Source organism: Micromesistius poutassou, assembly GCF_964030765.1.
Source record: "Micromesistius poutassou genome assembly, chromosome: 24".
NCBI classification, from domain to species: Eukaryota; Metazoa; Chordata; class Actinopteri; order Gadiformes; family Gadidae; genus Micromesistius; species Micromesistius poutassou.
This window is the reverse complement of record NC_140294.1, coordinates 118,304-133,855: the sequence shown is the minus strand read 5'-3', so window position 1 is coordinate 133,855 and position 15,552 is coordinate 118,304. Positions and strand designations below refer to the sequence as shown.

The 15,552-nt window shown below is 53.8% G+C and overlaps 2 protein-coding genes across 2 annotated transcripts in view; both read right to left on the bottom strand.

Moving 5' to 3' along the window:
- Window positions 1-2,232: 2,232 nt before the first annotated feature.
- On the bottom strand, window positions 2,233-7,455 carry LOC311369703 (vascular endothelial growth factor C-like; the record flags this gene model as incomplete). Its single annotated transcript, XM_084487921.1, has 8 exons — window positions 2,233-2,725; window positions 2,958-3,159; window positions 3,639-3,773; window positions 4,169-4,269; window positions 4,397-4,521; window positions 5,220-5,410; window positions 5,945-6,218; window positions 7,357-7,455. The coding sequence occupies 8 exons, from the start codon at window positions 7,453-7,455 to the stop codon at window positions 2,614-2,616; spliced, it is 1,239 nt and encodes a 412-aa protein (XP_084344047.1). The 3' UTR covers window positions 2,233-2,613.
- Window positions 7,456-8,881: 1,426 nt separating this feature from the next.
- Window positions 8,882-15,552, bottom strand: part of aox6 (aldehyde oxidase 6) — a 20,494-nt gene continuing 13,823 nt past the window's right edge. Inside the window, exons 21-35 of the mRNA XM_084487805.1 lie at window positions 15,430-15,552; window positions 15,127-15,260; window positions 14,592-14,679; window positions 14,186-14,272; window positions 13,860-14,051; window positions 13,113-13,340; window positions 12,873-12,968; window positions 12,421-12,549; window positions 11,929-12,003; window positions 11,800-11,852; window positions 11,338-11,452; window positions 10,894-10,959; window positions 10,337-10,525; window positions 9,675-9,842; window positions 8,882-9,555 (exon numbers count right to left, since the gene is read on the bottom strand). The exon at window positions 15,430-15,552 is cut by the window's right edge and continues 2 nt beyond it. Of these exons, the coding sequence (XP_084343931.1) occupies window positions 9,505-9,555; window positions 9,675-9,842; window positions 10,337-10,525; window positions 10,894-10,959; window positions 11,338-11,452; window positions 11,800-11,852; window positions 11,929-12,003; window positions 12,421-12,549; window positions 12,873-12,968; window positions 13,113-13,340; window positions 13,860-14,051; window positions 14,186-14,272; window positions 14,592-14,679; window positions 15,127-15,260; window positions 15,430-15,552 (1,794 nt within the window). The 3' untranslated portion in view covers window positions 8,882-9,504. The remainder of the gene's footprint in view (window positions 9,556-9,674; window positions 9,843-10,336; window positions 10,526-10,893; window positions 10,960-11,337; window positions 11,453-11,799; window positions 11,853-11,928; window positions 12,004-12,420; window positions 12,550-12,872; window positions 12,969-13,112; window positions 13,341-13,859; window positions 14,052-14,185; window positions 14,273-14,591; window positions 14,680-15,126; window positions 15,261-15,429) is intronic.

Here is a 15,552-nt window from a genome sequence, read left to right as displayed (position 1 = left end):
TGGACCAACGCTCAGTTGGAGATCGGAGAATCAAATATTTTGGGCCAAAGAAAAACAAGGGGTACCCCTGTTTTAGTCTTTATCTAAAGTAACAGAAGACCACTAATGTTTTATTTTAATGTAATAATACAATTACAGAAGGGGTACCCCTGGGTTTAGTCTTAATATGTGACAGAAGGGGTACCCTGGGTTTAGTCTTTATAGGGACAGAAGGGGTACCCTGGGTTTAGTATTTATAGTGACAGAAGGGGTACCCCTGGGTTTAGTATTTATAGTGACAGAAGGGGTACCCCTGGGTTTAGTCTTTATAGGGACAGAAGGGGTACCCTGGGTTTAGTCTTTATAGGGACAGAAGGGGTACCCTGGGTTTAGTCTTTATAGTGACAGAAGGGGTACCCCTGGGTTTAGTCTTAAAATACAGAAGGGTTAAGTACCCCTGTGTTTGTCAGATCAGTAAGTCAGTAGATATTTACATAACATCTTATGTACATAATAGGGGAGAGTGGAGTAAGATGAGCCAGTGGCTAAGTTGATCCAAATTCTGAAATCCCCTGTATTTAGGCAACTGTACACATTTGTTATCATTTGACCATCAATTCAGGAAGCCCCCATCATTTATATCTGGCTGTGATGGAGAGAATCACATGGTCAAGGTGCAAGTATGTTTTTTTCACGTCAAAGTAAGTTAACATATCGGGTATAATGACTGCTGTGTCTAAGCAAATGTATCCACATGTAAAAATATGTCATACATGTTGGGGATTTGGCAAGGTGTAAAACAATGGGAATAATTTAGTTAAAGATTAGTCTGATTGTTAAACTATGCTGTTTTTTCCAAAATGGTGGCTGTGGGGTAAAGTGAGCCACATGCACAAGGCACCATGATGCACTGAAAGTTAAGTTAAGTCTCCAAAGTATAAAGTGGTATTTCAATATAGTATTTTTTTTTCGTATTTCAAACATTGTAGAAAAGCTATCATGTCAAAGAGATAAAGGAGATGGACAGCGCAGCCACTGATGTCAAGGGTGAAAATCCATCAGAGCAGTGGCAAAATACTGAAATATTGACAGGTTTTAAAGTTACCTTAAGCAAATAAATAAGACCATTTGGAAAAGGAAAATACATTCAACTTGAAAAAGTAAATTGGTAATTTTCCCCAGATGGCTCAACTTACCCCTAGGCTGGGGCAAGTTGGGTGACAACACTTTCTTTTGAGCAGTCATATTTTCACAGACCTATGTTATAGACCTCTAAGAATAAGTCCCGCCTCCGAGGCTCCAGTTCCCTCTGTCAAATGTCTATGGGAAATAACATGGGGTTTATGAATGATCGTACATAGCAAACTCTAGGTGGCGAAGAAGTAAAAGCTGCATCACGTTTTGAACTACACACATTTTCCATCTAGTTTCGACTGGCTTTTTGGATTGTCGGTGCCGTTAAAATAGCATTTATAATCGTTTTATACTTTAACGGCACTGACAATCCAATAAGCCAGTCGAAACTAGATGGAAAAAGTGTGTAGTTCAAAATGTGACGCAGCTTTTACTTCTTCGCCACCTACAGAGTTTGTTATGTACGATCATTCAAAAACCCCATGTTATTTCCCATAGACATTTGACCGAGGGAACCAGAGCCTCGGAGGCGGGACTTATTCTTCAGAGGGTCTATTGGTATCATTTTGATTGACAGGGGACATCCTGAAATAAAGGTAGATGTTTTCATTTTACTTCTGTCTTATTTTTCCTTGCCTAGAGGACAACATGAGTAAAAGTTGGCTCATCTTACCCCACTCTCCCCTACAGACATACAGACATACAATTTTTGCGACGCAAAAGTCTTAAAATACAGAGAGAAGATTCCCCCCCCCAACGGTTTCACTGCTGCTGATGATGTGATGGTTTTAACTGCTCATCAAACATCGATTCATTAGAACCCACTCACAATCTCAAATGTCTAGAAGGTTGAAAGCTTATTGTTGTTGAAATATTTCGCTGTGGGAGACAGAACACATATAATATCTAGTACTCTGGGGTTACAGTACTGTGGTAACAGTACTGTAGTAACAGTACTGTTACTAGTAACAGCACTGTAACAGTACTGTTACTACACCAGTCCTATAAGTACCCTGTGGTCACAGTGTGTCTGTGGTAGCAGTGCTGTAGTAACAGTACTTTGTCATATGTTCAGCTTAAAGTTAAAAGACAACAAATATCAGACACATAAATAAGCAGTAGAACCAACGAGAGCGCGAGGGAGGGAGGGAGGGAGGGAGGGGGTTAACCGGTTCATTCTGGTTGCTGAACAAAGTGTTGAATACACAGGAAGGTGGAGACATCTCCTGCAGCTCCAGTCCAGACGCACACTCCCTCCAACCAGAGCAGCTCCCACAGTCCCACCATATGCCCCTGTCTGTGATTGGCCACGTCCCACGATGTGTTGGGTCTGTGATTGGCCACGTCCCACGATGTGTTGGGTCTGTGATTGGCCTGTCCCAGGGTGTGCTGGTCTATGGTTGGCCCATTCCAGGAGGTGCTGGTCCTGTGTGATTGGTCAGTTCCAGGAATGCTGGTCTGTGATTGGCCCAGTCCCAGGAGGTGCAGGTCTGTGATTGGTCAGTTCCAGGCCGGCCTCATGTAGGCGGGGATGCACTGACACACCTGTGAGCTGTAGTAGAACCGCGGCGGACATCCCCGCTTGGCCTTCCTGCACGGTAACCGATAGCAACTGGAAGAGAGAAGACGTTTAGGTGTGTGTGTGAGTGTGCATGCGTGCGTGTGTGTTACCTGCAGGTGTGTGTGTGTGTGTTGCCTGCAGAAGTGTGTGTGTGTGTGTGTGTGTGTGTGTGTGTGTGTGTGTGTGTGTGTGTGTGTGTGTGTTACCTGCAGGTGTTTGTGTGTGTGTGTGTGTGTGTGTGTGTGTGTGTGTGTGTGTGTGTGTGTGTGTGTGTGTGTGTTACCTGCAGGTGTGTGTGTTGAACCTCTTGCCCTGCCGCAGACAGCTCTCAGGGCTCTCCCTGCACTGGCAGAGGCAGGTGTCCGGGTTCAGCGGCTGGTCGCCGGGGCAACGGGCCGCGCAGACACACCCACAGAGCTCCGCCTCCCAGCGCTGGCCAAACGGACAGCCCCGCCCCTCTACCTGCTCCTCACACTGGCACTCACCTGGACACACACACACACACACACACACACACACACACACATGAAGCACACATGAAGCACACACACACACACACACACGATTAAAGGGTTAATACTGATCGTTATCAGCTGGTTAATCACTAACAGGGATCTAGAGGGCGGTTCTAGAGGGCGGTTCTAGAGGGCGGTTCTACAGGGCGGTTCTAGGGGCGGTTCTAGAGGGCGGTTCTAGAGGGCGTTCTAGAGGGCGGTTCTAGAGGGCGGTTCTAGAGGGCGTTCTAGAGGGCGGTTCTAGAGGGCGGGTCTAAAGGGCGGTTCTAGAGGCGGTTCTAAAGGGTGGTTCTAGAGGTGGTTCTAGAGGGCGGTTCTAGAGGTGGTTCTAGAGGTGGTTCTAGAGGGCGGTTCTAGAGGGCGGTTCTAGAGGGCGGGTCTAAAGGGCGGTTCTAGAGGCGGTTCTAAAGGGTGGTTCTAGAGGGCGGTTCTAGGGTTCCCAGACTCACAGGTGTCGTGGTCCAGCCTCCAGCCCGGCTCACAGCTGCTGTCCGTCAGACCGTTGCGACACACACACTCACAGCTGGTGTCGTCCAGGGCCCGGCGGGGGCCGCACAGGGCCAGGGGCCCCGGGGCCACGGCGCCTGGAACCACAGGAGCACAAGTTCAGATTAGAGACCCACCCCTTACAGACACGCCCCCAACATAGACACGCCCCCAACATAGACACGCCCCCTCACACAGACACGCCCCCTCGAACAGACACGCCCCCAACATAGACACGCCCCCAACACAGACACGCCCCCTCGAACGGACACGCCCCTCTCACAGACACACCCCTAACACAGACACGCCCCAACACAGACACGCCCCCAACACAGACACGCCCCCTCGAACGGACACGCCCCTCTCACAGACACACCCCTAACACAGACACGCCCCTCACAGAGACACGCCCCTCTGATGGACACGCCCCCTCACAGGCACGCCCCCTCACACAGACACGCCCCCTCGAACGGACACGCCCCCTCACTCGTACCCAGCTCTCTGTCTGGGTCGCCGCCGTCGTCAGGGACGCACTCGCAGCCTTCGGCATCCCAGAATAGTCCTGGAGAACAGGGAGCCTGCGGAGGGGGGCACCTGACACACACACACACACACACACACACACACACACAGTGAACTCCCATTCCACAGGTCCCTGTGATGCTCAATAGTATGGGGGTTTGGGCGGGGGGTGGGGGGGGGTGGGGGGTCCCGGGCTCACAGGGGGGGGGCGTGGCGTCTGATGATGGTCCTCAGGGGCTGCTTGATCACGCAGTCACATGACGTGTGGTTGACGAAGGTCACCGTGACGACCAGCTGCTCCATCAGGGGAGAGACCTCCACCACCTGGAGGACAGGAAGAGCATTTCTAGTACTAGTTACAGACCATTAGTACCCCTAACTAGTACTAGTTAGGAATACTAACCATCTCTAACTAGTAATAGTTAGTACTAACAGTCTCTAACTAGTACTAGTTAGGAATACTAACTGGTACTAGTTAGTACCCCTAACTAGCACTAGTAAGAGACCTTTAGTAGCCCTAACTAGAACTAGTTAGAGACGGTTAGTACTACAGGGTCAGGGGTCAGGCTCACGGTCTTGTTGACCAGGTGGTGGGGGTCAGAGGTCAGGGGTCAGGCTCACGGTCTTGTTGACCAGGTGGTGGGGGTCAGAGGTCAGGGGTCAGGCTCACGGTCTTGTTGACCAGGTGGTGGGGGTCAGAGGTCAGGGGTCAGGCTCACGGTCTTGTTGACCAGGTGGTGGGGGTCAGAGGTCAGGGGTCAGGCTCACGGTCTTGTTGACCAGGTGGTGGGGGTCAGAGGTCAGAGGTCAGGGGTCGGGGTCAGGGGTCAGGCTCACGGTCTTGTTGACCAGGTGGTGGGGGTCAGAGGTCAGGGTCAGGGTCAGGGGTCAGGCTCACGGTCTTGTTGACCAGGTGGTGGGGGTCAGAGGTCAGGGGTCGGGGTCAGGGGTCAGGCTCACAGTCTTGTTGACCAGGTGGTGGGGGTCAGAGGTCAGGGGTCGGGGTCAGGGGTCAGGCTCACGGTCTTGTTGACCAGGTGGTGGGAGGTGTTGGTGCAGGCCACGCCCTCGTGGTAGCAGCAGCCCCCGCAGCGGTGCAGCGCCACGCAGCGCGGCACGTACTGCCGGCTGCTGGGCTGCGGCGCCTCCTTGGAGACCTCCACACACACCTCCCTGGGCCGGCACACCGTCCGCTGGACCTCCTCCAGGATCACTGCACACACACACACAGGCGCACGCACACACACAGGCGCACGCACACACACAGGCGCATGCACACACACAGATGCACGCACACAGACGCACGCACACAGACACACGCACAGACGCACACACACAGCCGCACGCACAGACGGACAGACACACACACACACACACACGGACACGCACACACACACACACAGACACGCACACACACACACACATACACACGGAGACACACACACACACACACACACACACACATTTATCCGACGCTTTTATCCAAAGCGACTTACAATAAGTACATTAGTCTTTAGAAAGAGAAACAAACAATATATCCTGTCGTTACAGTAAGGATGTCTGACAGGTGAACTCTGACAGGTGAGTCTGACAGGTGAGTCTGACAGGTGAGTGTGACAGGTGAGTCTGACAGGTGAACTCTGACAGGTGAGTCTGACAGGTGAGTCTGACAGGTGAGTCTGACAGGTGAGTCTGCGCTGCCAAACAGAGGAGCTGTGACCACCCCCCCCCCCCCCCCCCCCCGTACCTTCAAAGACCCCGTCTGCTCTCCTCAGGGCCTCCTGCCGGGGGTTGCCCCACAGCGCCTCCTCCTCCTCCTCCTCCTGGGCGCCTCCTGCTGAGTGGAGGAGCAGCGAGGTTGGGGTCTGGCTCCTCCTCCTCAGGCACAGCTGCAGGCGGCTGGCCTCTGGGTAGAGGAGTAGCAGGAGCTCGTCCAGGCTGCTGACTGCATCCAAGCCCAGGACTCCTCCTCCTCCTCCTCCTCCTCCACCTCCACCTCCTCCTCCTCCTCCTCCTGGAGACTGGATGGGGAGGAGGAGGAGGAGGAGGAGGGTGGGGAGAGAGGAGGAGGAGGGTGGGGAGAGAGGAGGAAGAGGAGGAGGGAGGGGAGAGAGGAAGAGGAGGGTGGGGAGAGAGGAGGAGGAGGGAGGGGAGAGAGGAGGAGGAGGAGGAGGTGGGCGAGAGAGGAGGAAGAGGAGGAGGGAGGGGAGAGAGGAGGAGGAGGGTGGGGAGAGAGGAGGAGGAGGGTGGGGAGAGAGGAGGAAGAGGAGGAGGGTGGAGAGAGAGAAGGAAGAGGAGGAGGGAGGGGAGAGAGGAGGAGGAGGGTGGGGAGAGAGGAGGAGGAGGGTGGGGAGAGAGGAGGAAGAGGAGGAGGGTGGAGAGAGAGGAGAGTAGAGGAGGAGGGAGGGGAGAGAGGAGGAGGAGGGTGGGGAGAGAGGAGGAGGAGGGTGGGGAGAGAGGAGGAAGAGGAGGAGGGAGGGGAGAGAGGAGAGTAGAGGAGAAGGGTGGGGAGAGGGAGGAGAGAGAGGAGGAAGAGGAGGAGGATGGTGGGGAGAGAGGAGGAGGAGGAGGAGGGAGGGGAGTAGAGGAGGAGGAGATGGAGGAGGAGCAGGGGGAAGAGAAGGTTAAAGTGCACTCTTACTCATGTGGAGGCGGTGTCGTAATGGATAATCTATCCCTCTCTGTTCAAACGGAGTTCCAACTAAGTGGGTCCGGAGGACAGCGAGCAGCGAGCAGCCAATCACAGAGCTCCTCACGGTTTGTTTACGGAAGTAAGCGACGAAGAGTCTGCTCGGAGACCGCGCTGTCCCGCGGGAGTTCCCCCCGGTAGCGGGAGTCCCCCCGCGGTGGTGGGAGAGTGGACGGAAGAAACCCGACGGGACCTCTCTCCTCTGATGAGGACCGAGAGGTTTCCTACAGTGTGCTGTTCGCTCTGAGCCCCTCGTGGCTCCGGACGGGTCGCTGGTCTCTGACCGCGTCCTGGGCTTCACATGTGTCGGTTTACGCTAGACACGTCTGTTATAAGACTCAAACGTGAGGTTCCGAGAAAAGCCGTATTCGTTTGGTATTGGAACCAAAACATTGCGCAAGTGAACCCGCACATACGCACACGCACACACACACACACACACGCACACGCACACTTGAGTCGCCTCTTACCTCTGTGCCCATGTCTCCACTCTGGAAATAGTCGTAGAAATCTGGTCCAGAAGTCAGAGTCCTTGTGACCAGCCAGAGGAGCAGCACTAGCTTCAACATAGTGGAGGAGTAGGAGGAGGAGAGAGGCACAGGAAGAGGAAGGAGGGGTGGAGAGGACAGCGAGGGAGAGGGGGGGGGAGAGGAGAGGGAGGCAGAGGGGTGGGGAGGACAGGGAGGGAAAGAGGGGGAGAGGACATGGAGGCAGAGGGGGGGAGAGGAGGGGCGAGGAGGAGGCTGATGGAGGAAGAGGAGGAGGTGAGGACCTCAATAAGAGCTGGCAAAGTTATTTTGTCCCAGGAGAGAGGATGAGCGACATGATGAGCAAGGTGTCTCCCCCTGTCCCTCCTTAGACCAGGTGTCTCTAGACCAGGTGTCTCTAGACCAGGTGTCTCTCCTTAGACCAGGACCCTCATTAGACCAGGTGTCCCTCATTAGACCAGGTGACCCTCATTAGACCAGGTGTCTCTAGACCAGGTGTACCAGGTGTGAGACACCTGGTCTAATTGACACCTGGTCTAAGGAGGGTCCTGGTCTAAGGAGGGTCCTGGTCTGGAGACACCTGGTCTAAGGAGGGTCCTGGTCTAGAGACACCTGGTCTAAGGAGGTTCCTGGTCTAGAGACACCTGGTCTAAGGAGGGTCCTGGTCTAGAGACACCTGGTCTAAGGAGGCTCCTGGTCTAAGGAGGGTCCTGGTCTAAGGAGGCTCCTGGTCTAGAGACACCTGGTCTGTCTTGGCTGAGGACGGCTGTGGGGGCGAGTCTGATCTTGCTCGGCGATGCCTCTCACCAGCTTCCACATTCCACACATTACTGCGTAATACACACGTTACCGTGGCGACCGGTTGCCACCACGCCTCTACAGATAGTTACCATGGTGGCAGGCCGTCACCACGCCTCTACAGCTAGTTACCATAGACCTAGTTACCGTAGACCTGTATATTACCTCTATAGATCTAGTCACCATAGAGCTGGTTGCCATAGACCTGTACATTTACCCCTGTAGAGCTAGTTACCATAGAACTAGTTAGAAGTGTCTGGACCAATGAGAGGAGAGGACATATCTGGTCACCTGCGGCTCCGCGCGGCCTCGGGTCATGTTGTTCCGACTGTACCCATTGCCACGACAACCAGATAACCAAGATAACCTTCAAGTAGTCAGGACACACTTAAGAATGGTTGTGTGTGTGTGTTTGGATAAGGTTGTGTTACACAAGATATAATACTATATAGGTCATAATAATAGAATGTAACGTTATATAATGTAACATGTTACTATTGAGGAGAGGACCTGTGTTACGCACAGTACCTTTACCCTCTGATGACATGTTATATTATGTAACATGTTATATATTATAGCATCTTACATTATATAACATGTTATATTATATAACATTACTATTACTATAACGTTACTATTGAGGAGAGGACCTGTGTGACGTATGGTACCTTTACCCTCTGATGACATTGCAGTGCAACATTTGTTATATATTGAACCTTTAATCTTTAAATGTTAATCAGAATACAAAATCAATAAGAAGAGCTCAGTACATTGATCAGTGCATTGATCTTCTTCAATTGTTCTTCACAGGGTACTCAAGTGATCCAAGAGTCATATTTATATGATCATTGTTTCCTATTTGTTGGTATACATTTGATATTATCACATTGTCTTTGTCGTTTTTTTCTTCATTCTTCAGATGATTGTGTGCGTTGAGATGATGTTTGTTGAGACGATTGTGTATAGATGATTGTGTGTGTATATGATTGTGCTTTTAGATGATTGTGTGTAGATGTTGGTTGGTTTGGCTGATTGTGTGTTGAGATGATTGTGTGTAGATGATTGTGTGTAGATGTTGGTCCAGATGTTGTTCTAGATGCTGGTGAGGATGTTGGTCCAGATGTTGGTCCAGATGTGGGTCTAGATGTTGGTCTAGATGTTGGTCCAGATGTGGGTCTAGATGTTGGTCCAGATGTTGGTCCAGATGTTGGTCCAGATGCTGGTCCAGATGCTGGTTCAGATGCTGGTCCAGATGCTGGTTCAGATGCTGGTCTAGATGTTGCTCTAGATGTTGGTCCAGATGCTGGTCCAGATGCTGGTCCAGATGCTGGTCTAGATGTTCAGGGCCCAGGGGGTGAAGGATCCCGGCTCGCTGACTGGAACCTGAAAGGCAAACGACTGAATGAACCTTGAAGATCAACTCCACTCTGAAGGCTTTGAGGTGGAGACACAGGTGGAGATGGTGTTATGTTAGGGTGGAGGGACCAGGAGAGTCGACCTACCCTCTGGGAGAAGGGCGTGGCACATGCGAGACACGCCCTCTCAGGTGTGGCGGGGCTGTCCAAGGGGAAGCCCCCCCCCAGGCCGGCATCGGCCCGGGCCGCCGCCACCGCGTCCTTGATGGCGAAGAACACGGAGCTGCCGAGGAACAGGACCGGCTCCCCGATGCCCTGCAGGACACGGGGTACACAGGGGACTGTGACCCTACAGGTGACTCTACAGGTGGACTGTGACCCTACAGGTGACTCTACAGGTGGACTGTCACGTGGACTGTGACGCTACAGGTGTTACTCCAGGTGTGACTACAGGTGACCCTATCGGTCTCCCTACAGGTGACCCTACAGGTGTTACTACAGGTGACCCTACAGGTGACTCTACAGGTGACCCTGCAGGTGACCCTACAGGTGTGACTACAGGTGTTACTACAGGTGACTCTACAGGTCTCCCTACAGGTGTTGGTGTCCCTACATGGACTGTAACATGGACTGTAACATGTTGTGTTACATGGACTGTAATATGAACTGTAACATGTTGTGTTCTCAGAGGTTGTGTTCTACAGGTGACCCTACAGGTGTGACTACAGGTGTTACTACAGGTGACTCTACAGGTCTCCCAACGTGGGGGCCCTACAGGTGTCTCTACGGGGGCCCCTGTGGGGGCAGACCTTGGAGGAGTAGATGGCGTGGGGGTTGTGGGAGTCCGGCAGCAGGTGGACGTTGAAGCTGAGCGGAACGTCGCAGACGGCCGGGATCTTGTACTGAGAAGGACCCCTGGAGTAGAGGACCCCCCCCGGGGAGAAGCTCAGCTGCTCCAGGGTGTAGAGACCCAGACCCTGGAGGAAGGCCCCCTCAACCTGGACACACAGGGAGACACACAGGTACAGAGACAGGTAGAGAGACAGGTAGAGAGACAGATACAGAGACAGGTACAGAGACAGGTTGAGAGACAGGTACAGAGACAGGTTGAGAGACAGGAAGAGAGACAGGTAGAAAGACAGGTACAGAGACAGGTAGCAGAGACAGGTACAGAGACAGGTAGCAGACAGGTAGAGAGACAGGTACAGAAACAGGTAGAGAGACAGGTAGACACACAGGTAGAGACAGGTGGACACACAGGTACAGAAACAGGTAGAGAGACAGGTAGACACACAGGTTGAGAGACAGGTAGAGAGACAGGTACAGAGACCGGTTTCCAGGGAAGCCTTCTGATTGGCTGCCTCACCTGTCCGATGTCTATGGAGGGGTTGATGCTCTGACCGATGTCCACCACGATGTCCGTCCTTAGAGTCTTAGAGACATAACCCAAAAACACATTTATTCTGTTTTAAACATGGTCATTTGTCTGATGATCGTCATCAACATAATAACCGATGCCATTTTATCACCGTTACTATGGGTGCAGTACAGACAGGTGTACAGACAGGTGTGGTTCAGGTGTACAGACAGGTGTGGTTCAGGTGTACAGGTGACATACAGGTGTGGTTCAGGTGACATACAGGTGTGGTTCAGGTGTACATACAGGTGTGGTTCAGGTGACATACAGGTGTGGTTCAGGTGTACATACAGGTGTGGTTCAGGTGTACATACAGGTGTGGTTCAGGTGTACATACAGGTGTGGTTCAGGTGTACAGACGGGTGTGGTATTATTGAATGCTACCGTCCCCACCCTGTAGTCTCCAGTGAGACAGTCCAGTTCCACCTCGCTGTAGCAGGCGCCGTAGGTGAAGTAGGCGTAGGGCTGGCCCTCCATCTTCTCCCAGTCCATGTAGAGGTCCGGACCTCTGAACACGACACGTTACAGTCCATGTTACACAACGTGTTACAGAGTCTTTTACAGTCCATGTTACACAACATGTTACAGTCCATGTTACACAACGTGTTACAGTCCATGTTACACAACGTGTTACAGAGTCTTTTACAGTCCATGTTACACAACATGTAACAGTCCGTGTTACACAACATGTTACAGTCCATGTTACACAACATGTTATAGAGCCTGTTACAGTCCATGCACACACAGACACACACCCGTATGCACCATGCCCACTGATGCACACACACACACACACACTCACACACACACACACACACACACACACACACACACACACACACACACACAGTGTACCTGAAGTATCCCGTCGCTGACAGGCTGATCTTCTCCAGGAACGCCGTGCTGGTCTGAGGACGGGAGCAGAACAGAACTAACTGTAGCTCCGTAAAGAGAGCGGGAATCTACAGAGCGGTCGAGTCCTACCCAGCTCTCCCATGATCCTTTGGGGTTCTTCGTCCTGATTGGCTCGAGTCTCTTGTGCAGTTTCTGGCAGGCGTCCTGGTGGAGGAGGACAACTTTATTTAAAATGTCCACATGGACAACACACCATCACATAGTGACATCTGTCGACATCTGGATAAAAATGTCTGTTTACGTTCACAATTCACTCTATGCTGCATCCATTTATACATTAGTTATTATTATATTTTTATTTTATTCTAATTATTCATGCCCAGTATTGTAGTTTATTTATTTATTTAGGCTTAGCTCCCCTACTTGTGTTTCTTTTATACCTTTACTTCCTTTACTTTTCTTTATATTGCCCTGATGAAGGAGACTTAAGAATTTCATTGCGAGCGACTGCGTCTGTAATTGTGCATATGACAAACAAAACATCTTGAAAAATCTTGAATCTTGAATGGTTCCACTCAGGACCCCCCCCACCCCCCCCCCCCCCCCCCTCCCGGCGCTCACCTTGACGGCCATGCCGTTGGCGTCGGTGCCGAAGGACGCGGCGGTGGGGCAGGTGTTGGGGACGGCCGCGGTGCTGGTCTCAGCGACGTAGACCTTATAGGACGGGACCCCCAGCTCCCTGCTGACCACCTGCACACGCACACACACGCATGCACACACACACGCACACACGCATGCACACACATGCACGCACGTACACTTGACAGTAAAGACCAGTAGAGACCAGTAGAGACCAGTAGAGGCCGGTCTAGAGGTGGATCAGTAGGGGTCGGTCTAGAGGTGGACCAGTAGGAGACCAGTAGGGGTCGGTCTAGAGGTGGACCAGTAGAGACCAGTAGAGACCGGTCTAGAGGTGGACCAGTAGGGGCCGGTCTAGAGGTGGACCAGTAGAGACTGGTCTAGAGGTGGACCAGTAGAGACCAGTAGAGACCGGTCTAGAGGTGGACCAGTACCTGCTGCATCTTGGTGTGGATGCCCTGGCCCATCTCGGTCCCCCCGTGGCTCACCAGGACAGAGCCGTCCTTATAGACGTGGACCAGGGCGGCAGCCTACACACACACACACACACACACACACACACACACACACACCCCTTCATCAGGAGTCCAGGAGCAGCGAGTGGTGTAGTGGTATTGGGGTGGTCTCGGGGTGGTGGTGTAGGGGTGGTGTATATGGGTGGAGGTCAGCCCCACCTGGTTGAGGAAGGCCTCGCTGAAGGCCACCCCGTACTTGATGGGGATGAGGGCCCCGCCCCTCTTCCTCCAGCGGTGCTCCTGGTTGAAGCTCCTGAGGGCCTCTAGCCGGGCCCCCAGCCCCGCCCGGCCCTTCGCCTCCTCCCAGCAGCGCCACAGGTTCTCCGGGTCGAAGTGCGTCCCGTAGTGGGTCACCGACGGCCCGCGGTACATGTTCACCTCCCGGATCTAGACGGAGGTCCACAGCCCAGGGTTTAGCTCCACCCCCCTGGTCTAGGAGGCTAGAGTCCAGTCCAGGGTTTAGCTCCACCCCCCTGCTCCAGGGGGTTGGAGCTAAACCCTGGACTAGACTTTAGCCTCCTGATCCAGGGGGCTAGAATCCAGTCCAGGGTTTAGCTGGTTAGCTGGTTAACTGGTAAACTGGTAAACTGGTTAGCTGGTTAGCTGGTTAGCAGGGTCCTCTCAGCACATTAACGTCCCTTTACAAAAGCTAACACAGTGTTGTAATACAGTCAGGGTATTCTGGTCGGGATCCTCATGTCAGTCCACTTATCCCCTGAACCCTGACCCTGACCCTAGACCCTTACCCTGACCCCTGACCCTGACCCTGACCCTGACTCTAGACCCTTACCCTTACCTCTGACCCTGACCCCTGACCCTGACTCTAGACCCTTACCCCTGACCCTTACCCTTACCCTGACCCTGACCCTGACCCCTGACCCCCTGACCCCCTGACCCCTCACTGACCTGGTGGGCGGGCCGTGCGAGGCACAGGGCCACGTCGCTGATCATGCTCTCCACCACGGCGGCCGTCTGGGGCACGCCGAAGCCCCTGAAGGCGGTGTTGGAGGGCAGGTGGGTGCGGCACGCCACCGCCCGCCCCCGCAGGTTGGGGATGTGGTAGGACATGTCCATGTGCAGCAGCATCTTCTCCACCACCTGGAACACCACCCACCGGGTCAGAGGCTCCGTCACCGACCGGGGGAGGGGGCCCAGGGGGGAGGGGGCCCCGAGGGGAGGGGAGGGGCCCCGAGGGGAGGGGAGGGGCCCTGAGGGGGCGGGGCCTGACTCACCAGGGGCGACTCGTCCACGGTGTTGCCGGCGTTGGCGTAGTACAGGAGGTCTGCCGCCGTGATCCGCCCGTCCTCCATGAACCCCACCTGGAGACACAGCGCTGTCTTAGCTGGGGCCTGTTAGCTCAGCATGTAGCCTTCTTAGTTTAGCTGGGGCCCTGTGAGCTATCTCCCAGTAAAGCCTTGGTACCTGGTATCGTCCCAGTACAGCCCTGGTACCTCCCAGTAAGACCCTGGTACCTGGTACCTCCCAGTAAAGTGCTGGTACCTGGTATCTTTCCAGTAAGGCCCTGGTATTGTCCCAGTAAAGTGCTGGTACCTGGTATCGTCCCAGTAAGGCGCTGGTACCTGGTATCGTCCCAGTAAAGCGCTGGTACCTGGTATTGTCCCAGTAAGGCACTGGTACCTGGTATCGTCCCAGTACGGGGTGGCGCGCCCCAGTGATCAGCATGTCCTCCCCCCGCTCCAGGATGCAGCGCACCGCCCGGCCCGTCCTGCACACAAACAAGCTCCTCCTTCAGCGCTCACAAGCTCCTCCTACATCACTCACAGGCTCCTCCTACATCACTCACAGGCTCCTCCTACATCGCACACAGGCTCCTCCTACATCGCTCACAGGCTCCTCCTCCACCGCTCACAGGCTCCTCCTACATCGCACACAGGCTCCTCCTACATCGCACACAGGCTCCTCCTACATTGCTCACAGGCTCCTCCTCCACCGCCCCCCACCCACACCCAGTAGCTACAAACCCCTTTCAGTCTTTAAATAGGCGGTAACCATGGTAACGCCCATCATCCTTTAAACAGGCTGTTACCGTGGTAACTCCTGTCATCCTTTAAACAGGCGGTAACCATGGTAACGCCCGTCATCATTTAAACAGGCTGTTACCGTGGTGACGCCCGTTAAACCCTTTAAACAAGGGGTAGCCGTGGTAACGTACTTCCAAGCGGCTACAGCGGTGATGGCCGCCAGGATGCTGGTCTTGGTGATTTTCCCGCCAAAGGCCCCGCCCATCCGCTTGACGTGACAGGTCACCCTGTTGGAGGGGACCCCCAGGGTCTCTGCCACGGCCTCCTGCACACACACACACACACACACACACACACACACGCAGCACGCACACACGCACGCACGCACACACTTTTATGAATTGGCATGTGGGAAGAATGTGGGTGCAGTCGTGGCGCGGTCGTGCGGTCGTGCGGCTGTGCGGTCGTGCGGCTGTGCGGCCGTGCGGTCGTGCCTGGGTGACGGTCGGGGCCTGACTGGACACGTAGACGTGGAACTCGGCCTCCTCCCCCACTGGGACCACCAGCACGCTCTGAGGCTCCATGTAGAAATGCTCCTGGCCGCCCAGCCGGAACTC